General features: G+C 42.0%; 1 protein-coding gene across 1 annotated transcript; it reads right to left on the bottom strand.

Annotated features, from left to right (window-relative positions):
* Positions 1 to 971: 971 nt before the first annotated feature.
* GPI (glucose-6-phosphate isomerase) lies at positions 972 to 23081 on the bottom strand. Its single transcript, XM_039558234.1, has 18 exons — positions 22833 to 23081; positions 18413 to 18503; positions 17967 to 18035; positions 15059 to 15178; positions 13147 to 13230; positions 12915 to 13061; positions 11107 to 11178; positions 10030 to 10074; positions 9209 to 9262; positions 8262 to 8322; positions 6721 to 6764; positions 6355 to 6507; positions 5892 to 6021; positions 5447 to 5523; positions 4029 to 4157; positions 3518 to 3593; positions 3369 to 3435; positions 972 to 2043 (listed from the first exon to the last, which is right to left on the bottom strand). The coding sequence occupies exons 1-18, from the start codon at positions 22949 to 22951 to the stop codon at positions 1920 to 1922; spliced, it is 1662 nt and encodes a 553-aa protein (XP_039414168.1). The 5' UTR covers positions 22952 to 23081; the 3' UTR covers positions 972 to 1919.
* Between the last annotated feature and the right edge of the window lie 4371 nt (positions 23082 to 27452).

The raw sequence follows: 27452 nt of genomic DNA on the forward strand, positions 1-27452 counted from the left end.
GACCTCAACCATGCCCATTACAATTTCCCAGGTAGACTTCAATGGGTTGGAATTTCTCATTACCAGAGTACAATTCATGAAGAAATCACTTTTATTCTTGCAGGAATAGGGCGGCTTGATATTAAACAGAAGGATTTAAACCAGTTCAGTGGAGCTCCAGAAACCTGAGTCACAAAATGGTTGCATTGCCTCACAGAACATGTGTCAGGGCACAGGTCAGAAACCAGTGCCGAGTCCCCGTAAGGACAGACCAATGAATAGCGAGACCCCAAAGGCCACAAAACATTCCTGTCACTCACAGCAGGTTCTTGAACCAGATGTGAGTTTTATACTGTCACCTTCAAAATGCACCCACAGTCCCTCCCACACACATTACTTGTGGCCGCCTCAACCACTCCAGCAAAAAACCAGCTTTTTAAAGCTTCTTCATTGCTTCCATCCCTGTGTTTGCCTGCAGCCCTGGGCGCAGCCTGTAAGCCCGAGGGTGGCAGGTTCGGCAGCCTCGGCGGCGATCCGGCACGCTGCCGACACACCTTTCCCTCACGTGAGGCGGCGGAAGGCGGCGGGCTGAGCCCTGAGGGCCGCGCCGGCAGGGGGCGCCCCGCGCGCGGCCAGAGCGCCCTCAGGGAGAGGGGCGGGTCCGGCCCGGCGCTCAAGGACACGGCGGGAGAGGAGCAAGCTGTGCCGAGCACCTGCGCACCGCGGGAGGCGAGGGTTAAAGCCTCCTGTAAGAACAGGCTGCTTCCCTCTAGTGGGTTTCTCTTTCTGTGACCATGCTTCATACGGAAATATTGCTCCATAGGTCCGATCCTAACCCCTGCAGACAGACGGTGAAGCACAATGCAGGTGCCACATCAGGGAGGTCCAGCCCTCAGCGCCCAGCCCGGCCAGTGAAGCCGCACAGCAAAGATGGGCACTAAGGGGTCCCAGCTCACACAGGGCAGCCAGTGTTGAGGGTACGAGAACCAAAGTTTCCTTTCAATGCTTGTGTCTTACCTTTATTAAAGGTGTTACAGAACAATAGCCAGAGCATGCCAGTTTGCTAGCAAAGAGGTCAAGAGTAGAAGAGAACAAAAGAGGATAAACAACTTGGTGACAAGCAGGTTTCTCTATTTTCTCATTGCTGTTGTCAGACAGTGATGCTGATTAAACAGTGAGAAATTGCCCCTGGAGGATACCAAAATTACATTTCTTCTCCAAGTGATCCCAAGCTTTTGCTTCACAAACTCTGGAAAACTGTTTGGAGAAGCTACGATATCACTGTCACTCCAGGAACTTTCTTCCTTTTTGGATAGCTGTCCGCATAGCTTACAGACAAAAAAGGAAACCTTTTACCAAACATCAGTAAACTTGCATTTTCACAGTAGCACTGGGAAAAAAAAATCTGTATCTTGCTCAAGAAGGATGAAATCTAACCAAACAACCTACAGCTGTAGATTTGATTCTTTCAAAACATTCTAGTTTCCAGCTTACAGTAGAACCAATCCAGAAAGACAAAAGTCAGCTTACTTGCCTTCAGAGGACCTTACACAGTGAGTGAGGCAAATGTAACCAGGGCTGCACTTTAAAGATAGAGTGAAGAAGTTTTACTCATCCATCATACCTTTTGTTTTCTAGTATCAGTAGGTGATCATCTTTAAGGAAGTTGAGGGATCAGAATTGAGGAATATACCAGTTGCACTTTACAGATTAACAGCCACAAAACCAGAAAGCAACTATACAACCTCAGGTTTCACAAAACTAGCTTCATTTGTAACACTTGACGCAACAAGATTAACTGCAACAAGTGAAGAGAGCTACATCCATAAAGTGCTATTTTTGTTAGAAGTGGCTAAAAAAAAAAAAAAAAAAAAAAGCACGACTACAACAGATTTGGGTATTCGGTGGTGAGATTGTCGATGTCCTCCAAGCATTTCATTTCAAGCTCTGTGTTTTTTGATGAAATTGATGAGCCCATTTGTTGAGCTATCATGAGATGTCACTGGAGCATCTGACTCCAGTTCAGGCTCAATTTTCTTGGCAAGTTGTTTTCCAAGCTCCACTCTGCATTTATAAAATCAAAAGAAAAAAAGCAATATTAGTGCTACCAACTTACTGTATTTACTATAAGCCATTGATATTAAAAATAGATGCTGGTAAAAAAGCTACTTCCCAGTGAACACTGTGATATTTTACCCCTCAAAAATTACTGTCAAAGTATTCAACTCAGTGCCATTCATGAAAAACTGGAGTTCTCATAGTTGCTTAGCTGAGCAGACAGCTCAAATTACAGGATGTCTAAGTGAAGATTTTGTTTTAGAAGTTAAGCAGAGTCTTCTCACCTCAGTATTCACTTGTGTTCTGCAGCCTGCCCCAGTGCAGAATACATTCAGCTGGCTCCTGTTCATTGTTGAACAGGACAGTGCTCATAACTCATCACAAATCATTCACAGGTGATTTGTGTCACCTGAACAATGAACAGCTGAGTTGCAGCCTGGAAGCATCCCCAGCAGGTTCTGCTACAGTATTTAGTTATAAAACATGCTGTGGTTGCGTAGCACTGAAGAACAAATACAAAGACTAAGGCAGCTTAGTGTAAACTGATATTCTACACCTGTAGAGCAAATGTGCTCTTCAAAACAACCCCTCACAGCATAGGCAGGCTGCACCTGAAAAATCTTATTTCCCAATCCCTCTACCTAAGCCTACATACAGTATATTGTACAGTTCATATTACTACAGATTAAAGAATCTGATTAGCTCCTGATTAAGTCTTTCATTTTTAAGTGACACAGTGACAGACTCCTCCCAGCTGCTGTTTTGTGCTCATGGAGCTCCAGCACAGCCCTCAGTCACAGATGCAGCCTGCATGAAACCAAGGGCTCCCACATACACAGACCTCTACCAGGAATGTTGTCTCTCCAGTACAGGAAAAATAAGAGGTGGTCAATCAGACCACCAGTAGTAGGCAGTTTGAGTGGCTCAACAGATGCCACTCAAACTGCCTACTAAATGTTTCTAGAGGTAAAATATTTTTTTTTCCCCACACACTATAAATACATTTCCCTTCCTAATTCTCAGAGCATGTGTTCAGCTTGCTTGACTATCTTCCTCACTACTGCATCATTTTTACATTCATAGTATTTTTTTAAATTCAACTAAACAGAGGTGCTTAGCCAAAATTGTTATCTACAAGTCATTATGCATGGCTAACCTATGCATAATGCATTATGGCATGGTAACCTATCCCCAGAAAATCTGTTTTCATTTAAAGCCATCCCATAATCATGCACTCTAAGTAAAAAACTTTTTCATTGTCTTTTCTCTAACTCATGATAGATTCAATAATCTCTCAATAAGTATACAAGAAACAAACCAAGGAAACTTACCCCCACTGGTCATAACTGTTAATGTCCCAGACAACTCCTTGAACAAATATCTTGTGCTCATACATGGCTATAAGCAGAAAGAGATTTATCAATAAACTTGATCAGAAAGTCTTCATTAGCATTCACAGATGAGAAATCTATTTACTTACCAATGATGGCTCCCAGGGTGAAGGGGTTGAGTTTTGTAAACATGATTGAATTGGTTGGTCGATTTCCCTCAAAGACCTTTCAAAACAAGAGTTACATTGTCATCTCATATGTTGTAAAATTTACATCAGAAACTTGCAGGTTTTATTCTCGAGTCCACACTGGACTATTTGCATTAGCAGCAAATACAAAGTCCTGAAAGCTTTAAAGGCCTTCAGCCATAAAATTGTATCACTTCCATGTTTTATCACAAACACAATGGAAAATGTGTCTCCAAGCATCACTGCTGGCTACTGTGGGCTACAAGAAGTAACCCAAAAGTCACTAGTCTAGGGCAGTGCTGAGATAGCCCATCTTTTCTGGAACACCCCACAAGGCTCCAGAGCCAAAGTGCTGCTCACAGCCTGTTCCAAGTGCCCTGCCAAGGTCCCACTGGTGCCACTCCATCCCAGCTGCCCTCTCACCCCCAGCAAAGCCCTCACTACCACAGCACCTCCTGAGCCTCCAAGGTACCTTGTGGGGAAGGAGCTTCTCCAGAGCCTCTCCGCTCAGCCCAGCCGCCTGAAGCTCCTTGCGAGCCTCATCAGCCGTCTTCCCTTTCATCAAGGCCTCAGTCTGAGCAAGGAAGTTGGCCAAAAGGATCTAGCAGGTAAAAATAAACACAAATTACCCCTTGCAGAGCTGGAAGAGTGGTACCTGGTGCTTGAAAAACTAAGACCTAGTCTAGACTTATAAGCCAGTTTTAACACTGTGGCAGTAAAATATGCAGCAGTTTTAGCTATTGCTTCCTACCTCAGAGTGCCAAGAGACTTAATTACTATTTTAGAGTACACATATCCAAAGACAACCAAGACAGTTTTCCAGAATCCTGCCCCTGCTGAAGATGGCAGCAAGGGAGACCAGAGGAGCCAGGACTTCACACAGCCCTTTTGCCCAGTATAGTCTATGACTATCTCATGCTACACCCTATCGTGGAAAAATGTGGAAATGTGCAAAGATTAGTCAAAGGTAACCAGCTAAGATGTACTTACTCATCTGTATGCAGGAAAATCCCCACAGCTTACCATACACACCAATCCCCACCAATGCACTGCAAGGTTTTGGTTTAATGCTCCCTGTCTAACGTTAGCCTGCAAATTTATCTCTGGTTTTGTCTTACCTGAAGATACAATAAGTTTTTCATAGCCAAATGAAATCTTTTCTCCCCTTCTTTTGAGGAGTCATACTCTAAATTTTCACCTGTATTTGGTGTTACTTGATGAAAAACTACTATTACACAATTTAAATAGCACTTGTATACTGAAATCATGAGAAGACTGAAATGCAGTGAGTAAAGATGCTTTTTCTGAAGTATGCAGTAAATAGTTGACCTGAACATGTTTCCACCTTTGAAGTTAAGAAAAATCTTAGTTCATTGAAAATCCTTAGTCAGATGATACATTAAACTAAAAACTGGACAGGTTAAAAACATCTATGCAGAGGGCCATCACTCCAGCCATACCATTATATTCACCCAATTTTGTCCTAGAATTTAAGACTTGAAAGCTTCCTCAGAGATGCTGTCACATCAGGTCTGAGAATTTGCTTCCTCCTACTCTGCAAGGATTACATTCCTTACAATTCTTCAAGGAGTTTTCTCTCCAAATACTTAATTGCTTAACTCTTTCCAGCTTCAGTAGGCCCACAGGAAAGACCACTGAGCTGCCTCAAGAGCTGTCACTGCAAATCCTTCAAGAATAAACATACCACAGCATTATATATTACATATAACATGCAATTATAATTTAGATATTTCTAAATCTATTGTGAATGTTGACAGAGCCTTTGTGTATAGTTTCAAAGGGACATTTAGAAATATCACACAATGCAATACCAAGTAAGCTTCAGTGCTTTGAGCCACAATAAATATGGTGCCCTAAGTAAGAACTTACCTTGTGATGCAAGCCATTTCTGATGGGGTGCTGGGTCTGCACTGGGATCAGGAAGTCACAGGGAATCATGCGAGTTCCTGTAAGAAAAGCCAGGTCAATAACCCTGCAACAGGTAAGTCTTAGAAAAACCTTTACTTCTCACCCCATTTTCAGAGTTACTGGCAGACTCAGTCATTTTCAAAAGCCTTAGGGAAGAGCATTATTATTTGCAGCAGGGTTAAGTAACAATACAGCTCAGTAGTTTCAGCTTTATTTGACCACCTCATTGTACCTAAAACCTGCATCTTGTAGCCTTCACAAGCCACTAATTAAAAACCCCATAGCAATGTGATGCTAGGTTAGATAAGACGCCAACCTCTAAACAAGTGCAAACTCTGCAGACTCCTGCAGCTCTGTAGCCATTCAGACTTTAATTCCAGAACAAGGTATTTAATAATTTGTTTACCTTGGTGAATGAGCTGGTAGAAAGCATGCTGCCCATTGGTGCCAGGCTCTCCCCACACAATAGGGCCAGTGCTGTAGTCCACACGAGAGCCTTTCTTGGTAATGTACTTGCCATTAGACTCCATATCACCCTAAAGAAGGGAAGGCCAGGACCACTCAGTATCAGTACAAGTTTCCATACATACTTCACCTACAATAAATAGTGCTTGTCTTGTTTAAAGAAATTTTCTAAGCATCAGGGATACAGCTGCCTAATTTATGACATCAAGATAACAGAGGTATGAGGAAAACGTCTTTAAGTGAGCAAAGAAGCTGATATTGATCTTGGCACCAGGCTCTTTAGGCAGCTGATTACATGAATTAAGTGACCACAGTTTTAACTGACACATGCATTCAGGTCCCTGAACCAGGACAGAAGCTTATCTTCACTTTGCTGTAGGAAGCCTTGCTCTGCCGAGCCCTACCTGCTGGAAGTAGGCGGCAAAGCGGTGCATGTACTGGTCATAGGGCAGCAAGGCGTGCGTCTCACAGCCGTAGCAGTTGATGTACCACACCCCCAGCATGGCCAGCAGAACGGGCACATTCTTCTCCAGGGGGGCAGTGTGGAAGTGATTATCCTATGTGACACAAAGGAAAGTTACACTTCTGATAAAGCAGCTGCCATCCCTCCCAACTCCTACATTGTTTTTATTGTTGTGTTGATCCAATGAGCGCTTCCCACAAACTGTCAAGAGGACACGGGGAGCTGAACTTTAGAAACCAACCTGCCTTCAGTTTCCTTACTAACAAGTCTAAAAGAGGAACATCTGAAATGGGCATCCCACACTCACCATCCAGTGGGCTCCAGCAAGCAGACTCTCAAAGTTGTCAAAACCTAACAATGGAAAGAAGTCAGTTTGTATTTACTATTAGAACTGAAACTTCATTTTTCTTATAGAGACAATTGTGAAACAGTTTTGATTCCCTGTTTGCAGCAAAGGCTCCCAACTACTAATCGAGTTTAAAGCTGCACTTAAGACTTCTCCTGAAATTTGCATCCCATAAGCCAGGTATCTGCTTATGCCTGAAGCCCAGACTTCAGAGCAAGCCCAACTTCATGAAACATGATTCAAAAACCTTTGCCTAAAATCTCCATTCAGGTAGAACGAACAACTAGAAGGAAAACAGAGGCATTTAATACAGAGGCTGCTTTGAGGCCACAGTTTTCAGCAAGTCTGAACACTTCAACACTTCACAGCCAGTGGAAGAGACATCCCCAAAAAAACAGGGCAAGGTTAGTACAGCAGGGATTTCTGCACTTGTGTGAGGAAAAACAGCTCTAATAAGATATTCTCAAAGAAAAAAGCTACCCCTCCCTTCCCTCTTCTCTCTTAACTATTCACCTGAGCTTTCTTTGCTTCATAGTTAGGGTATTTAAACCTCCATTCACTTTCCCCAATGAATAGTTTCACTAAGGCTAGCGTTTCCTGCAAAAACAGAAATCCTGATTCTTACATAGCAATTAGGAGATGAAGCGTTTGGAATTAAAGCAGCAGCTCTACCTATGGTCAGAGGCCAGCTGTGGGAGATGAGGGGTCTAAGAAGTGCAGATAGGCTGGCACATCAGCAGTCAGCACCAAATCTGTCTGACAGCAGCAATGAATAGTTTATTGCAAACAAAACAGTAAGTGCCTGACTTGCTTATTTTGCTCTTATAATACTTTTTTTTTTTTTACACATGAAAACTCCTATTCATATAATTCCAAAAAACACCAAACCCAACGTTATTCTTTTAACCCCAGTCTAAGAGAATTCTAACTTTTGTCTAGAAAAATAAACAACATTATAGGTTCAGACTTTAAACATCTGAAAGCAGTGATGAGGGAACAAATGCAATCATCAGGCCCAATAGCCTAGACAAAGTACTGGGAACAAAAGGAATTAATAGGAGACAGAGATAGTTAACAATGCTAAACAGAGCTCATATGCAGACCTGGAGACAGGATTTTGGTGTTTAGTGTGTGTATACTTACAGATACTAAGTATTCTACCTCAAGTTTAGGAATGCCAGTTGCAAAGTCTGATTTTCAACACTGACACAGCTTTACATAAATCAGGCACTTTTGGCTATGTAACTAAAGCAATGGAATTTAACTACTCGTACCCAAGTACAGGGTAATTTCTGAAACTGTATTTGCAGTACTAAAATATCAACATTTCCATTGCATTCCAGGTCATTTTTTAGCACCCACATCCAACCACTTAGAGTAGGCAGGTAAATAGGATTTGCCCCAAATCTGACTCACAATCTACTATTGTTAATGTACTCCATAGTTATATTCCTGAAGCAAGCAAGCAATTCTTGGCATGGTGACATCACAGGAATACCTACCAATATGCAGGGCAATGGAGAGACCAATGGCAGACCACAGGGAGTAGCGGCCACCAACCCACTGCAAACAAGAGATGGTTGACAGAAGTGCAAGGCTTTTACATTCAAACTATTAGAAAACAGCAGCATGTGTTCAGACTGTTCCCAGCAAAAATCAATATTCTTTCTGGTGATAGTTCACCGTATATATTTGGCACAGCCAAGGGAACCTGCACTTTACAGTGCACCCTTAATCCTTAAGTATGCCTTTGCTGAGAGTCTGAAGTTATCCTACTTGTCCAATTTTTAGAACATCTGCTGAAGTAGATACCTTAATGCCAGTTCACTTCCAAATCCTGAATTGGCAGCTTATATAACTGCTTTCATAGTATCACTCTTCTACAGGGAAGGCCTGCTTCAGCAAAATTCTGACACTTAGGGAAGGTAGCATTTCAAAAAACTTCTGAACAGCCACTCATTTGTCAGGCAATTAGTCAATGAGACAAACCAACCTGTTTCTAATTAAGTATAAGGACCAAGACTAAGGGCAGTATACTTAAAATATGCATCTGCTACAAAATCTCCAATCAGGCTCCCATTTCTGCAGCCTGACCTTTACTAGGCCTAGGTTATACACCATAGACACCAACAGGCAAATGTCACAGCTTATAATAACTACTCACACAGAGGAATAAGCCAAGACTATCTCCTGTTACTCAACAGCTGATTAGACAGCTAAGAACATAGAATACTCCTCTTCAGACTTTTGACTGGAGGATTTTAACAGAATGGGCAAGAGTTCTCAATTTGCCTTTAGTTAAGGGCTTTCAGGTATTTCAGTGCACTGAACACAACTCCTATAATTTAGGTGCTTTTGCAGTTTCCAGACATCTAGTTGGAATCCTCTTATTTGCCTCAGAAAAAGCTAACAGTTAACACCTACCACATCATATTAGACATTTACTTACATCCCAAAACTCAAACATGTTCTCTGGGTCAATTCCAAAGTCTTTAACTTTAGGCTAAAATAAACATGTAAAAACACCGTAAGTAAAACCAGCAGTCATAAAAAGTTTTATACCAAGCAAACAAACACAAGTTAGGTATCTATTAAACAAACAATACCACAACTACATCTACTTTAAAAAATGCATAGCATCTATCACAAAAATTACATTTTCATTTCCAGAAATAACTATCACTACTCACTATTAAAAACTGCATACATTCATTTTCTGATGAATCTAAGTGGCCATAAAGTTAAAGCTGGACTGGCATTCAGTTTACATTTAACAGAACCATAATGTCAGTCCCTGACAGCCTGTCAATGACTGCAGTGTTGTGCTAATTGCTGCCAGTCACTCTACTTCATACTTTTTAATGAAGCACCACATCAGTGTGCTCATCATAAGCTTTATTCAAACTGCCTGCACTACTTCTGCTCCTACCTGGAGTTTAGAATAACATTTGTTTATGTAACTGCATTCACACACACACACACTTAAGCAATTAGAGGTAACACTCATTAATAACAGGAGTCATTTCAAGCACAAGAGCTCTCAATTTCAGATTTAAAGCTCTAGCAGAAAAAGCATACATCTATAATCAAGGTTCTGTCTTGGTACAGTTCAATACTCTAGAAGTGTTTCAGTTACTTTGAGTAGAAAAAAAAGGCTTCCTTTCAAGAGGAATGCTGAAATTTGGTACTCAAGCATCTTAAAAGATAGGCTTCCCTACTGGATTTTGAAGTAAGGCTGTCTTAAAGGTACACTAGATTGGCTATACTTACAGCATTGGTAGACAAGGCAACAAAGTGCTTGGCCACAGCTGAAGGCTTAAGAAAAATAAACACACAGTTAGATCTAGAATTCAACTATTTTCATTTCTGGTTATAAAGCTGATCTGCTACCATTTAAACAAAAAGCTGTTGACTATCATCAGTTGTTTCTGTGTTATTAATTTGTAATCATCTTATTCAGATTCAGCTTGGGATTTGGCAGCACACCCAAAGAGAACATTCTGATGATATTCTCACCAAGCCCTCCAGAAGCACTCCCTCTTGAGAGGGGCACACCCTCTCCTTCAGAGTCTGTTATCAGCCTGGACACCACCACAGCAGCTCTGGAGCAGATGGTGCTCAACATACATCCACTGCCCTTCCAGCCAGGGTCAAGAAACCAAGACAACTTGAATTACTGATAAAGGTCAAGCTCCAGATTTAGACCTCAGTCTTTCAGAAGGTGTTCTGATGAACAAAAATGAGTTGTCTGAACAGTAGTGTAAGGAGGAGTTTCAAAGCCCAGCTTTCAAACTAAGTACAGTCACCCTGACTGGAACAGGTTACAGACCGTCTCAATTACCTGAACAGGCAGTATCTGCTTTTTTCCTTTTAAGAGTTAGAAATAGGAGAGAATGAGACAAATACAAGGTTTTATTCATAGCACAGCCATCTGCCATAGAAATGTCAGTGTATCATTCCAACCATAGCTTCATTTCTAGTTTTTAAAGATTTGGCAATAATCTAAAGGTAATGCCATACACAGTATTCTTGTGTTTTCAATATCAGTCATTCTACCAAATTATTGGTCAGCTCTAAGGCACACACTACACTCTATTACTTAACAGGCAAGATTGGAGGAACGATACATGACAACTATTTATAATGAAAAACTAGTGGGTTTATCACTTTGATTGGACAAAATGGTCAGTCATTAACAAAGTACTGAAATGATCTAAGTACATAATTTACTAAGCTTATGTTTGGGCAATTACTGGCTTTGCTCCAAAGCACACAGAATAATCATGAAGAAATTGCACAACAAAAGCTGTTGCATTCTGTTACTTAAGCTAAACATCTCAGACTTACATCATTAGCAGCACGCAAGAACCACTCTTTGGCCGTTTCTGCATTGGTGATGGTTTCCTGGGTGGTGAAAGTCTGCATATTGGAAAGCAAGCAAATAAGTAAAATACTGTTCTTAAAATGGAAACAACTTCAGGTTACTAAAGCATCACATGTTCAGATAACCAGAGCAGAGCGATTCTAGATGTTCTTAATACACGGCTGCTGCCAGATTACAAAAAAAAGCAAGCTTATGAATCCAGTAAACACTAATATTGCTAGGTTTACCCATCTTGTTTTAAACTAGTATGTATCTGAGATCTGAATAATTATTCCCCATCTCCTACCTTCCCACTCCCCAAACTGTTCTTCAAAACCTTGAGAATAAAGTCTTTAATTTTTTAGTAAAAGACTAAAGTTTTACTGTTCAACTAAAAACAAACTAATTGAACATCAAAACAGGATAACCAAGCTGACTGTCCTATTGTTCTTCAATTCCTACTTTTTCATGGAAGAACACTCATTTCTGCCAAGACTCTTGTCATAATTTTTCACTGATTAGAGGAAAACATTTTCCTGCTTCATGAAGTGTGCACAGAAGTTCAGTCATGCAGTTTTGCAAGTATCTACAACCATTCTGATTTATTCAGCCATCAAAATTTAGCTTTAAGGGTGAACATTAGATTCATCCTACTCTCATCCATCTCCAGAAATATTTCATTATGAAACATAAGCCTGTTATGGAAAGAAAAAAATGCCATTCATCCTCTTCCAAATATATCCAATTATCTAACTACAGTCTGGCAAACAAACTCAAGTGTTACTCTTTCAATTTGGCAGTTTTCTAAGCCTTTGAACCGTGATCCTTGGACTCAATTATTCCAAGTGACCATTAGTATTACTTTGTGTAATTTCCTTATTATTCCATAAGCTGTTGCTCAGCCACAGCACAGCCAAGATAAGATAATGAGCACTGTGCAGAGCATGGCCAGCACTGCACACATGTTCATTTGTTGCAGATTGTCTCCAACAGCAGAAAGGTTCTACTGTACTTTACAAATGAAGACAACCCAAGTTACATAATCATGAAGTTTGTCTCCACCTCTTTCCTCTTCTCAGACAGAAGCACTCCTCAGAGGAAGAGGGCTGCTAGCAATTATGCTTACAGAGTAAGCTCTTAGCAAGGCAAGACTTAAAGGCAGCTATTCAATCTGTAATCAGAAATAAGTGTCATCTTATGAAGTACCAGCTGACTATCTTTACCTCTTTAAGTAAAGCAGCTTAGTATTTATAGTGCTCAAATAACTCAGCATTTAAGTTATTTAGGTGAAGGTATTTTGTGACTACCCTAAAATAAAATGGAGATTCTTAAAACTACATGCAATTCATTAATGCAAAAAAACAGAACACTTAACAAGTAACACTGTACTTAAAATAAAGGACCAAAAGACATTTAGGAATTAAGGAACATCCAGAATTTCAAAGAAATAATGACATTGGATCCTACACTCCACCTACAGAGAAGCGCAGGAAAACGAACTTTGTGAATAAAACTGAAACCTGGATTGACTGAGAAAAACCCCAGACAACATGAAATTTTTCATGTATCTTATTTAGGTTAAGTAATTCTCAGCACTTGACTTACAGATCCCCAAGTATTTCAGCAACAACACAAGCCTGTACTGCAAGTTTAGAAAGAATCACAACAGGCCTGTTTAGAAATAATCCACACTGGAAGCCCCTGATCTAGACATTCCTGTGGACAGACATCTCTTCTGACTGAATTCTTTACAGGCAGAGCAAGTCACAGGCAGTGCTTGTATCAGACATACCTTTGATGCAATGATGAAGAGAGTAGTGTCTGGTTTAAGTTCAGCCAGGGTTTTGGCTATATGAGTACCATCAATGTTGGACACAAACCAGACACGAGGGCCTCCCTTGGAATACGGTTTCAGGGCTTCAGTTACCATCAGAGGGCCCTGGATAGAAGCCACAATTAGAATTTATCCTCACTGTAAGCATGCACACAAAGATGTGCAGGGTGCATAGAAGTCAGGAGCTTACCAAGTCAGAGCCACCAATCCCAATATTGACCACATCAGTTATTGCCTTTCCAGAGTAGCCTTTCCATTCACCACTACGGACCCTCTGTGGCAAGAAAAAAATAAAAATGCAATGACCATTTTATACTTACACTAAAGCTAGTGATGCCAACCCTGGAAATAGGCTTTGTTTTCAGGTATTGTTGTAGAAAGTTGACAAGGACAGCTTTCAAGCCTCCGGACCTTAAGGCCTACAGTCAGGGCTACCTTCGTACCTACACATTGCGTTATGTCTCAGATTGATGTTGCAGTGTGTTTTTACTTCTAACACTTACTGAAGTTAAACTCTCCCCTTCTGTGTGGATCGCTGTAGCACTTACAGTGTTTGCTAAAGCAAGAGACATCTATCCAAAAATGAAAACATCTTGGGCATTAAATTATTTACAACAAATATTTGAACCTGAAGCAGCTCTTTAAGTGTCTAACTAGCAAAAACTTCACCAACTGAACGACAATATTAGTAAAGTCAGAGATAAGAGATTTACTGGCAAACCAGACATTCTAAAAGCTTTTCTATTGCAAGTATGCTTTGCATTAGGATTTATTTCTGGGCTTCACCTTAACAGCACATGGTGCAAGTTCCTGTTCTGTTCTTGTTCTTTAAGAGTCATCGAGAGTTTCAAAACAAAATCACAATCATTAAATAACAAACTCTACATTGAATTTTGTCCATCATCTACCACCTATGCATTCAATCTGTTCCAGTCACAAAAGCAATCTTTCTAGTATCATGAATACTTCCAAGTACATTCCCCAGGTCTAAAGCAATTTTTCTACAAAGCACTTGGTTATGCTGGTACTTGCTCTCCTTCACTACAAATGTTTAAGCTTTTCATTTTTCCAAACAGAAAATGCATTTTTAGTATACAGCATTCCTCTACCTCAGAGGATACATAGTCTTAAAATTCCATCTGCTAAGTAAGTGACTGAAACCAGCATATTTTGTTAGTATTTTCAAAGAAACTGCTTAACATGATTTTTTATTTTGCAGAGAAGATACATCTGCATAGAAAATGATATTCACAGGCTTTGAAAATTCAAATCATACAGCAAACAAGAGGATGGCACCTGTGAAAACTCTTGTTTTGCACTACCAAAACCTTAATCAGCTAGAAATCCTACAGTGGCAGACACCACTGAATTTCCATTGCCATTCAATTGTCACAGTATATGAGGAAAGTACCAAATTCACTGGTGCCAGTTACTGTGATTTTGGAATTTATCATTAAGAAATGGACAGACTGCAAGTTCATTTTGCATAGGTTAGAAGTATGAGTTGCCAGTGAAACAGGGCACTACCACCTGCATAAGGCTCACAACAGCAAGCAAGCAGGTCCAGGACCTCACAGCCTTGTTTAAAACACATTAAAACTACTCAGGGAGTTTTTAGTGCAAACAGTAAAATCAAAGTAATTTGACCTAAAACCAGAAGGTCCTTAAGAAACTATTTAAATAGAGCATAATCAAACAGCAATTGAGCTGGGAACTTCTACCTCTCTCCTGATTTTACACAAATGTTAAGAGGCAGTTTCTACCTCATGCAGCCAATTAGTTGAAAAATTAGCAAGAAATAAAGTAATATTTGAATGGTACTTAATGATTTACAAGACTTCCAGAGTACATACAAGATTACTGCTGAAAGAGCAAGATCTAGGGAGCCCATTAAAAATAAACCCAACTGGAAACAGAAAGAAAAAAGTGAATCAATAAAACCAGCTCCAACTCCATGCTTGAGCCAGAAGTATCATAAGTCTCAAAGAAGGACACAATAATTCATGTGAACCAGTCTACAATCAACACTTCACAATACACATGTAAGAACCTGGCTGCATATAGAACAAATATATGAAAAATAAGCTGTGGTGGTACTATACCTGACAGAAATGTTTCATTTTGTCCAACACTTTGTTTACTTCTGGAACAACATCCTTCCCATCCACAAGGATTGGCACATTGGAGCGATTTCTCAGAGCAATGTGAAGCACAGCTCGGTTCTGAAACAAAGGAAAGAAATCAAGCTCAAGTGCTTTCCAGTTATACCCCAGGGCCTCAGATGCCCCATCCAGCAGGCAAGTACAATCCTCAAGATTTAAAACTCCTTTAGATTAACTGCGATTAGTGGAGCAGTATTTTCAGTGTGTGTGTACATACACACATCAGCAGCTACCTCAATCACCCTCTCACTTCAACTCGGTGCAGGGGGCTTATGACAGCACAATATGCAAAGTAATAGTTTACTTGGGAAAAAAGGCTCAAAATCCCTTTAAAAGCATTTAGAGATTGAGGTTCAGAATTCAGCAATATTCACTACTCAGTGATCTTTATTTTGGCATGCTTTAGGTATACAAGAAAGAAATTGTTTCTTATTGATGACAATAGTAAAAAATCAATTACAACAAGCAGCTGAAGTTATTTTCCCTGGCATCTTCTCAATTATCCCAAGTAGACCATTTCATACAGGAAGAGACAAATAACTTAAACATTTGACAACAGATACAATAGCCACATCCCTCCATCCACTGCCCACAATTAAATGTTGCCTGAACACTTGCACACCAAATACGTAGGCAGCCGTTGTGTTTAAGACAAAAAATCTCTTAGCGTGCACCATTTTATATTACTTCTCCACCGTTACACAAAGCAAAGCACTGAAATCTGGCCTGCAGTTCAGCTGTTTAAGAGCATAGCAGTTTTAATCTAGAATGAAAGAATTAGTCAATACTAATGAACAAAGTAAAAAATTAGTCTGCTCTACCTCATTGTTCCTTACTACAATGAGAGGCATTGTGAGACAGACAACACAGACAATATGAACTGCCAAGTTATGATTTAAATACCAAATGCTAATTCAAAAATCATTGAGTTTGTGATTACTGACATGGAATACAAAAAACCTCTTTCATTTGCTAATTAAAGTATACCCACTCAAATTTGGGGTGGACAGAGAATTTTTTTTGCAGCACTCAGCCATGGGATGGTATTTGGTAAGTACTGCTCACTATCAGGCTTGAAGGATGCTTTGTCTAATCAAGAGCAGTCATCATACTTGACCTGATCTCTATGGTTAAGCAGAAGTATTCCCTAAACATCATGTAGGCTATGAAGACTGTCCCAGTGATGAGTGTTCAGATGAGTTACCCTGTAATGCTCTTTGTACCATATCAAGCTCCAAGTTTTAACTCGTCTGGGACAAACACCTGGCAGCAACACACAGGTGCACTATAAAGAATTTCCACATAAGCACACACCATGCAGCCAATGCCAGCAGCACCAAGTACAGACAAGTCTAAAATACTTCAGACAAATATCCAAAGAATGTTCTAAAGCAGATCAAGAGTAGTGGACGAGTCAGTTCTTGCCGTCAAGCAGCTCCCTTATGTCTTACTGCTTTAGGTTTATTCATGCTGTTTGACAGCATCCTGCTTAACATCTGACAATTTCACATTGTCCACAAGCTCCAGAGCCAAATGAACCTGATTTGATATTCTATACAAACAGAAAAATTAGGCAAACCCCCTCTAAGTCAACTTCTGAACTGGAAAGAAGCAACTGAAAAACAGCCTGATAAAAAAAGAAGCATTTCTAGACTTTTAAGATATATAAAGTGGCATCAAGACAGTAGGAAAAGAGGGAGCTAGCAGCAGAAGCCAAACATATCACAGTTCAGTATTGTGTTTAGGTGCTTTCTGTGAAAATTGCATCCTTCTGAGACTTCAGCTGCTACATCTGCTCTCAACACACAGCAAAGAACAACTCTATAATATATAGTGAGAGATGGGCTAACCCTGTAATAATTTGTGTTATGTGAGGCTAGTGAAAGGCAGTGTCTGACAAAACAACCCTCCAAACAGATTTAAGACTTCTCACCCTCTTTCCCCGCTTTCTTTTTTCACTAGCTACATCTGCAAATTGAAGGCATCAACACAGAAGGAACAGGAACCATTTCTCCAGTGAAACTGTATGTTTGTGTCTGTGCCTTTTTACAAACATGAATCATTCACAAACAATACAATGTCCAACTGCCAAGTTGCACAAGCTGTTGGCTATTGATTGATTTTAAGCAAAGTCAAAGGAAATACTGGTTTCTCTGAATTTGACTCAAACATACTAAGTAGCCTTAATTTTTAATGCAGACTAATTAAACCCACTATACTGTTGAGTACTCAGTTTTCATCCTATTTTTAATACCAGAAAAAGTACAGTTGGCTTTCTGTATGTTTTAGTAAAGACTTAACCATAACTACAACCTTCAGATCTACAAAAAGAGGAAGGTACTCATCCTCTTACTGAAATGCATGGCTAATTTCCCAAGATTGTTTATAGTCTTGACTTTTAAATGTACCCAAAGACAAGTAGCATCACAGCCCAAAGCAGAAAGTCTTACACAATCCTCCCTCACACCCTTTAGGCAGTTTACTAAGCTTTAGGAACACTAACATTAGGCAAAAGCATTTAAGGGATACCTGGAATGCAATACTCTGCTCCATGCCCTTTGCAAGGTCTAACTCATCTTCCTCTCTACAAAAGAGGGAAGAGAAAAAAAAAAAAAAAAAAAAACCACCACCAAAACATCTAAAATAAGATACACTGAAGGAAGGAGTTTTTTAGCAAGAACTTTAAAATTTTCTCTTGAAACAGTGCAGCAAACATCACAACCACTCAGCATTTCAAAGGAGTATTTAAAGTAAGTTTTTTCAGGACTTTGCTTACACAGATGCATAAACATCCACAATACACAGGCACAATTAAAGTGGAAAGAACCGTGGACAGAAATAGCCTTACCTCAGTGAAGTTGATCTTCTCTCCACTAAACATGCGCTCTCTGGCACTTTCCACACCCCTTGACTTTGCCTGAAAAAGGTAAATACAGATTCCTCTTAAAATAGTGGTAAGTCAACACGCACTACAAAGGTGCAGCTACATTAAGGAGCATGAACATTTAACACAAGACAGGGAAACAAAAATTATGATGGATTAAGTGACCCACTAGATTCTAGGCTAAAAAAAAAAAAAAATCTCCTTTTTTAAAGTAAGTATTTTTATGCAGATCTGCATTGAAAAATGGCTTTGTAACTTGGGGCTAGATGATAATGCAAGAATTTGAATCCTGCCAAGATTTGTAAACAGATGCCTTTTAACTTGTTAGCTAATGTTTGTAAATGGTGCTAGAATAGTGAGTTGCAGGTAAAAACTATTTTGTTCATTAATGCAAGATTTTAAATAGTTACCAGTTCCATCAGCATTTTCATCACTTCTTCTGTAACAAGGTTCTTGGAGTAATCCAGTAAGATATCCCCATGGTCAGTATTCAAGGTCAAGCTGTCAAAACCAACAGGTTGTTTAACTGCACATTCCTGAAGGGTGGCTCTTTTAAGCAAGACAATAGTAACTCCACTATAGATTACAAAATAATGAGAATCCTAATTAGACTAAGTTATTAAAGAAGATGTGAGTGACCAATTTGCCCAACAAGTTTTATAAAATGACTGCTGTTTTTTTGAAAACCATGTTTTTCAACAACCTGAATTACAGTGTCCACTTTCTGCTTGTGAAAACCCAAATACAGTGAAGTATGTTTGATGTATAGTTGGACAATCAAATACTGTTTCCACTGAGCCACCAGCATTCTCTAGCAATAATAAACCTTTTCCTTATGTATTATCAGTAAAGAGCTTGTCACATTCTTCTGCTGCTGGAAAATTAAACTGTCTTCCTACAGGTCCAAGTCTTCAACAAGTCTAATTTAAAAATCCGTACAACTTCATGTACCAGAAGCATTCTGTCAACTACTATACAGAATTAAACCCCATTTGTACATGGTTTAGTCTCACAGTCCTCATTGATTCAGTGGATGTCTCCAAATTATTTAATTAATGATCTGCAAGCTACAGCCTAACCCTTCAGAATACAGGCATTTGTACGCCCACATCTGAGAGGAAACACAGAAATGGTAGCCCAGTAGAAACCAAGTGAGCCCATTTGTATTTACTATCCTTGTATCTATGTGATAGGTTCTACAGCTCCTCTAGGCCTTTACAACATTGGATTTTTACCTTCAATTTCTTCTTCGCAATCATTTCCAACCAAATCTATGCAATTACTCTAACTGAAGGGTTGAATTCTGTAAGTCAGCCTTTGATAAAAGCACATCTTACTCTCCCTGTTGCTCCACACCCATCCCGCGCCCCTCCCCCCCCCAGGAAATTGCAGCCATCAAAATTCTCAGTGTTTCTGCCTTGTTCATTGTCTCCCCTTCTTTTTCTTTCTCAATACCTGAGCACAGAAACATGCTCTGTCATTTCAGCTGCCATATATGCCAGAGACTTCACAGGGACACACCATCACGTAATTGTTATTCATACATAACATGACAGAGCAGGCACGATTCTTCAAAGGAAGAATGGAGCTGAACTTGCAATAACTGTAATAACCAGCAAGGCCTTAACATTTCAGTGGTTTCACTAACTGTTAACTTCATTAACTGTTCATTAACAATAACATCCTTTTTATGGTCTTAAAGTATATGAGTGAATAAGGAAAGGAAGGTGTCTTCAAGCACAGTCTTAGAACCACATTTCTTTAATAAGTGAGAACACAGACAAACAAGAAAAAGCAGTATCAATGCTGTTAACCACCGTTCTCTTCAGCAGGCTGCCAGCAGTGATCCTGAAATTTCCCCTGACCACTCAGCACTAGGATCCATGGGATATGGCTAGCTAAAGGAAGGACTGGTTTGTCTCACCCACCACATTTGCTATTCACTGATACAGAAGAAAAAATAAGAACAAGTCTTTGAAATTCCATGCCATTTATCTACAGACATCTCAGACTTGAACACATTTCACTAATGATACATCAACATCATTGGTATACTAACACTTCTTCAGTTTGTGAGTTTAGGAATGCTTCCCCTGTACTGAACTGCGGATGATAGCCTCTCCCAGTGCTCTACTCCACAATGAAAAGGATTTTGTACTTACTTGACATGTTTTACATCTACAATACATTCTTTTACATATATGAATGAAAATCAATCTCACTAGACCTATAAGACAGTATATCATGAAATTATGGCTTGATTCAAACCACTGCTCATTTGAAGAAACTGCAGAAGTGTGCCACCCAAGACATTTGAGGCAAAACCAAATCAAGTAACGGCTACCAGATTTAACTTCCCACGCACAAGGTGAAGCGGACAGGGTACAATGTAATCTTGTGTTAAGCCCTTACAGCAAGGGATCCCTCCACCCTTTGTTTAGACAGAAGCCCCAAACCCTGCAGCTGAGCTGTGCTCTGCCCAACTACCCACTCTGCAATGCAGCAGCTCATGGCAGTGCTGCTCAGGGGGGACAAGAGCCTTGTCACGTAAGCCACAGCCACTTCTAAGTGATGCAGCCCTTAACCTGCAGCATCTCAACGATTTCATCTCCCATCACATTTTCCATTTGCACTGTAGGCTCTTTCTTATCCTTGATAATGGACAAGCCAAGCAGCAGGAGCATCATTCTAGTGCTTTCTGTCTGCATCAGGGGTACCTTTGTCAGCACCCAGGTATGTCTTACCTGCTGAATTTTATGATGGCTGCATCATATCTGTTCTAACCCTTTCAAAACCAGCAGTTTCTAGTGAACAACCCCTGTTGATAAGAACTCCTGCTCCTACCAGACCTTACCACCTTGGGGGGCAAAGAAGGCAAAGATCTCTTACAGGTGTGACTACACTTCTTATCAGGAAAACAGGATATACAAATTCTGAACTAGGAAAAAAAAGGACAAAAGGAAGAAAGGATCTTCTGTATATCTATTCTATAGGATGCAATCAGTGAGTATAAGCTTCTCACAATATTAAATAAGACACCTGTGCTCAGATATAAAATAGATTAAAAACTATTCACACCAGTCTGAAATTCCTCCTGAACCAGTATCAGGAAGCACTTTCACCTGGGTACCGCTTCTCTTTTCCTTCTAAAAGGAAGGGAGTCAATGATTTTACAACAATATCTAGCAGAAATAAAAAATATTCATAAAGTCTAATTTCACATGAGGGAAGTTGCAAACTACACAGGACCAGGTGGCCAAACCTCCAGACTACTTTGGTTTTCAACAGGTATTGACTACCATCCTCCTGCTGATCTGGCTCAGAGTGGCCAGCACTGGTAAGAGTACCAGTGAAGCTGTCAGCTCTGCAATTGTACTTTGCTATGAGGAAGTTCTCCTAGACTAGAATGAAACAACTTATCAGGAAACAGGACTGAAATAATTAAAAAAAAAAGAATTAAGATAGATGAAGTAAACTTAAGACACTTCAACTGTTTACTTATGGGCAGCACAAAAGGACATGAATTAGGGCAGCTATTTGAAATAAATAACCTCAGTACAGACCACTTCACCAAAAAAAAATACTGGCGATAAGGAAAAACTTGCCTCGAGAACTAGGCCTACTAGTGAGGATCAAGCAGATTTGTATAAGATATTACTGATAAATTTCTTAACAATATAAAAAGCCACATTAAAAGTGCCAGGTGAAGTCAGTACTCCAAAAATTTAGCATACTTTTTCCATCGATGCAAGTGGTATTTTATCTCTCATATACTGATATGCAGGACTTCATATACAATCTTTAGTTACAATGTAAGAATTTTCTAATGAGCTCAAAAGGGGAAAAGAATCCCTTTACGCAGGACAGTAATGAAAAGCTTGATGCACACACCAAGTCTTACCACAACACTCTAGAAGTCTTATCACTCACTCTAGAGGTGAGTTTGCCTCTATTACCCAGACTCACTTTAAAACTCAAATCTGGGATGCGTCTCATAATATTAGACTTTTCCGACTGCTGCTATAGTACAACAACGTAACCACACACGTGCCTTCTCAGCACGGTCTCCAGCGTGCAGAAAATACGAATCCCACTTCACAAGATGAAGGCGCTGAACGTTATCACCATGCTTCCACTTGTTACTTCCTCCTCTACCAAAACGCGCTGCAAGGCATTTTCTGTAGCAGCGATCGCGTGAGGCGAGGGAGGGCTAAACCTCCTCAACAGCCCCCGCTGCCCGTCTCAGGGCAGGGTCGTACGGGCGGAGGGGGCTCACAGGGATGCACGGCCCCTCGCGATTCTATCGAAGAGCTTATCATGACTAAGCACGGGGTGCGAGAGGCTGCGAGTGCCGGCCCCACAGTGCGGCTGTGCAAGAGCAGCGGGCGCTGTGCTGCCCAGCACGTACCCTGCTGCAAGGATGAGTCAAGGGCAGGCGGCGCGGCCGCCCTCAGGGGCTGCGAGGAGCTCCCCCCGCCCCCGGCCCGGCCCCCCGGCGGCGCTACCGGCGCATGTGCCCGGGCCGCCATCGGCCTCGCAGCACCCGGCGCGGCCCCGCCGTGGCGGGCACAGCACCGCGGGGTCGTGCGCCATCCCGCTCCCCGCCGGGCCCCGCTCCCGCCCGGGGCTGCGCGGGGAGGGAGCGAGCGGAGCGGGGGCCACGTAAGCTCTGCCCGCCCGGGCCCGGCCGGCACCGCGCCCCCCGCCCAGCGCGGCCCCGGCGCTGCGGCAGCACTCGCCCGGGGCCTCGCACGCGGCACCGCCCGGGCGCGGCAGCCCCAGGGCCCGCGGGCCGCTGCCCCACTCAGCCGCGGGGCCGCCCGACCTCACCTGAACTTCTGGAAGCGATCCTTGTCGGCCTCAAAGAGCTGCCGCAGGACGAGCTTGGAGGAGTTGGCCTTGTGCCATTCCACCAGCTTCTTGAAATGGGGGTCGCCGGACAGCGCCATGTCCGCGGGATGAGCAAAGGAAAGCGGAATGAACCGGGCAAGGGGAACGGAGGTGGTGCTACCGCTTCCGCTTTTATAGCGGCGACGCGGCCTCCTGCGGCCGCCCCGCCCTGGCCTGGCCCGGCCCGGCCCCTCCCCTCCCTCCGCCGCGGGATTCCCTCCGTGCCGCGCCAGACGGGGGGAGGAGCGGCCTGCGGGTCCCTGCGCGGGGGCGGCGGCGGCGACTGGAGCCGGAGCCGAGGCCGAGGCTGAGGCCGGAGCGGGGGCCGCGGGCCCCGGGGAACGCGCAGCGCTCCCGGTTGTACCTCCCCTGTGAGGGAATCGCGGTGTCCCCGTCACGGGCGCAGCGCACCTCGGGGTCCAGTATCCGCCCGCGGCTGTGTCGGGGCCGCTGCTCGTGCGGGTGCACGGTGAAAATACCGTCCCTTGTCGGGGTAGTTTTACCCCGGGCCGGCCCCCGGCCGGCTCTGCGGCAGCGCTCGGAGGCGGCCTCAGCACCAGCCTGGGACAGGGCTGCGTGACATCCGCACCCCGACAGCCGCGGACCGCCCGGGCAGCGAGTGCCGCCCTAGGTGCCAGATCCCAGCTGTGTCCCCGGGTTCCAGACCCTGCCCGTGTCCCTGTGTGCCAGATCCCTGTGTGCCAGACCCCTGCATCCCTGTTGCCCTCATCCCTGCCCGCCGTCCTGTCCATCACAGCCGGCTGAGCTCGGGGCAGGCCGGGGCAGAGCAGCAGCTGTGCCATCCTTGGACGGAAAAGCTGTTCTTGGGGCGTAAAGCAGGGCGTTGTTTAAACATGGGTGTGTAAAGGAGTTTGTCAAATTCCAGAGATTGCACTCTTCAGCTTAGGGGAGCAAATCCCAGTGAAGTCATATTTTAAGTACCTAAGCCCCTTTATTGATCTGGGCCCAAATTAGAGTCACAGAGCATGAACTTGACTCAGAGCACTAAAACTACAGCCCAAGTTTTAAGCTGCAGAATCAGCATCTTGTCCTTGCTGCAAAACAAATTTTCAAAATTGATCCTTAACAAAAGTCCTTCCACACCTCACTCTTGCTTGTTTCTAAGGTTTGCTTTTCAGACTAAAATAAGTCTTTAATAGACCAAAACATTTTTCTTCAACAAAATAAATCTTAATCACTTGACATATTTTCAGGTTTTTTTACATTTTTGGAGGCCACTCTCAAGCTTCCAGTCATGGGTTTGGGTAATTTCCCCAAGACAAAGCTGCTTCTCTCATGCCACCCAAATCTACCTGGCCATTCCTCACTGCATGTGGTCTCCTGCATGCCTTCATGTAAGGCAGGAAAATAAAATGGCAAAAATTGAACTTTGGAGTTGATTCCATAGAGAAGAACACAAGTGCCCAGTAAGTCTTTAGGAAGACGTATCATGCACATTGCCATGTCACCTTGACATATATTTCTTCTTGTCCAAGACCTTTAGGATAAAACCCTGAATAATCGCAGACTCCTGTTTTCAGTCAGGAACTGTAACCCAGTTGCAACCTGTGATGTAAAGTTCTTTGGCTTAATAAATATCTCCTATTAGTCACAGGGAGAGAGTAAATACCCTTTTCTAAAATGTTAATCTTACTGATAGCATTTGATAGTCAAACATGAAACACTCCTGACTCACCTGTCAGATTTTTCTCAAATCAGGGGAAGCAGAATTTGTTAAAGTGGTCTTGCCACATCCCTACCAAATCCAGGGACCTCACAGACACATTTTCCCAAGCTTCTCTGCTGTTATTAGCAGTAGGCATTGTTCTCAGAGCACGTTCTTTGGCTGATCAGCCAAAGGCCTGCCATGTTTACACACTAACAGTCACTTCTCCTGCAGGTCCCCCCAGCTATCCTGTTGTTTTCTTAAATGGTAATAATGTCTCGATTTTGCACCGACTTTTCCACCTGTATTATTTCAAAACTGGCAAATCCCATCCTGCCTTTCACTGTAAAACTTGGGTGGTGTCTGAGCTGTTAACTCTCTTCATGTTCGGGATTTCACAGTCAGGTTACAAGACCTGCTAAAAGGTCCTTTGACAATTCTTAAATCCTCATTCATTACTATACACTATACTTCTCTTTTCTGGCCACTTCACTTTTCCACTTTCTTTCCAAACTACAGAACCACATTAGCTTCTTGCTGCTCTAATCACAAGAATTGTTATTATTGAAATAGTTCTTTTCACACAAAATATGAATCCCATGGCCTTGTGCAGCACAGCTGCTCAACTGTAACTCAGTCCATGTCTGAATTTCAATTCATTCGATTTTGACTGAGACACAGGTCTCAATTTGGTTTCCCCTTCCCTGTCTTATTTTATCATAGTCCTTGCACTATTTGAATTATCTAAAAATCCTCCAGATCTTAAACCTCGAAGATCTTCAAGTTTATCTGACCCAATCCCAAAGTAAGCAGGGTTTTGTTGACTTCACATCCCAAGTGTACAAGCATTCTTATGCTTAATTGTATCTGTACAAGAATTTATAGGCTCAGGTAATCAATAAGGTAATTGATAATCTATTGACTCTAGTTCACAGCAGGGACAAATTGACTATGACATCACTGCCTTGCTACCAATTCTGCTTTCTAGGACACTAATTTGGTTGCCCATAACTAATGTTCCTGCTGCTCACATAACATAAATTCCATTGTCTTTCTTTTGTAACATTTTATTCTAAGATTCTGAGATATTCTTTCTCATTTCATTAACCTTAAATTATATAAATTGTCCGCCATTCATATTTTCTTCCCTTAGACTGCCTCCTTTGGGACCAGCACTTTCTTACTTCCTTTCTTCTTCCTCTAGAATGCAGCGAGTTCTAGAGTTCAAACTATTCCTGCAGCAGACTATGTAAATTTTATGACATATGAGAAAGATAACCAGGCCAAGGTCCTGATTCTAATTCTGAAAGACCACAGGGCAAAGTCTGTAGCAGTTCCGGGAGCTGCTTGTCTCTCCGTAAGCTGTGCAACAGCTGAGCACTACAGGGACAGCAAGGCCTTGTCCCCTGTGAAAGGACCAGTTCATTTCATTGTGGAGGTACAAGGAAGGTTTGTCTGGGTGTTCAGCAGTTAAACCAGCTGTTCCTTTGACAGCTGAGAGCTGTAATACCGATTTCCCTCAGGATTCATTTTAAGGAAGCTCTAATGTAGATGGAAGAGATCAAGTCAAGACAAGCCCTTATCTCATGAAAGGCAGGTAGTGTGAGCACAGTGGTGCTTCAGCTCCTGCAGGATAACCCACTGAAACACACGCCCATTCCAGAAAAAGCCAAAGGCTACCACAGCGAGGGATGACATCCTTTGGGGCTGAGAAAGGGCATTTCAGTAAAGGATATTCTGTAATTGATGGACATCAGTTTTGTAGTTGATAGGGCACAATGGTGGATTTACCATTTCACAAATGCCAGCTTCTATTAACAACAGCTGCACAATGACCTACTTATAAAAAAGACAAGTGAAAATTCCATTTTGGAAGACAGCTGCCTGGAAATTAATATTTCCAAATTAATGTGGAGAGCCTAAATACTACTGCCTCAGGCAATTATGCCAGAAAGGTTAAGTGGCACGTTTAATAGATAATCTCGATGATTAATTTATCAGAAAGAACCAAGTGGCTAATTTCCCCTAATTGAAATTTTCTGTCCTGATAAAAAATTTTCATATGTAATTCCACTTCCATTTAAATCCATTGTACTAACTTATTATACAAAAGCAAACAAAGCTGCAGTCTTGAATCCTGCTTTCTTCTTCCACTAAAGGAACAAAATACTTGCATGGCCACACAGAAAGTAGTAGAATGGATTTTCCTGAGGACTGACGATAAAAAAAGGGATCAAACTTTCAAATCCAGTCCCTAGTTTCAGAGACAAAAAAGGAGCCAGATTTGCAGAGTGCTTCACAGCCATCAGCTTTTGCTTTTAGCTGTGAGACAAAGCTGGGTGCAGCTCGCTGTGGGGAATTGGGTGGACTGGGGCTCACTCAGAGCACTTTGGAGGGATTGGAGCAGCTGTGGGGCAAAAGCACAGAGCAGCCTGAGGTCAGGGGCAGTGCCACTGCCCTGACTCAGAAATACTTGAGCTGCTGCTCTACACCTACATTTTGAAGTATTTCTAATAAAGTAAGTGTCCTACATTTTCAAGGGTGGGATGTCTTGCAAGGAGAGGTAGTCTTTGTTTTTCAGACTGTGATGGTCAGATACAAACTCCTCTACAGATCTGGCACAGAGAGAGCAAACTTTACGCTAAGCATAGACAGGAAGAAATTGCTCTGAATTTAACTTTGCTGGGTGAATCAGTTAGACAACATGAGGAGGAAAAGAAAAGGGTACCTGGCAGATGCAACAGTGGAGGAAACTTGCAAGGGGAAAAGGACAGAGAGCGGCAGTTACCTGTTTCCTTTGGGCCACGAGGTGATTTGTGTGTGGAAAATGTCATGTACTGTAAGATCAATATCTCCCTTATATCCACATTGTTTCTACTCAGTCATTTTTGTTC

The sequence above is a fragment of the Corvus cornix genome, chromosome 11, assembly GCF_000738735.6.
Source record: "Corvus cornix cornix isolate S_Up_H32 chromosome 11, ASM73873v5, whole genome shotgun sequence".
NCBI lineage: Eukaryota > Metazoa > Chordata > Aves > Passeriformes > Corvidae > Corvus > Corvus cornix.

Coding starts and splice junctions, on each gene's coding strand:
- GPI (XM_039558234.1), bottom strand. CDS start 22,951: ATGGCGCTGTCCGGCGACCCCCATTTCAAGAAGCTGGTGGAATGGCAC. Junction 8,323..9,208: donor ACATGTTTGAGTTTTGGGAT/GTAAGTAAATGT, acceptor TCTTGTTTGCAG/TGGGTTGGTGGCCGCTACTC. Junction 6,765..8,261: donor CTCCATTGCCCTGCATATTG/GTAGGTATTCCT, acceptor TTCCATTGTTAG/GTTTTGACAACTTTGAGAGT.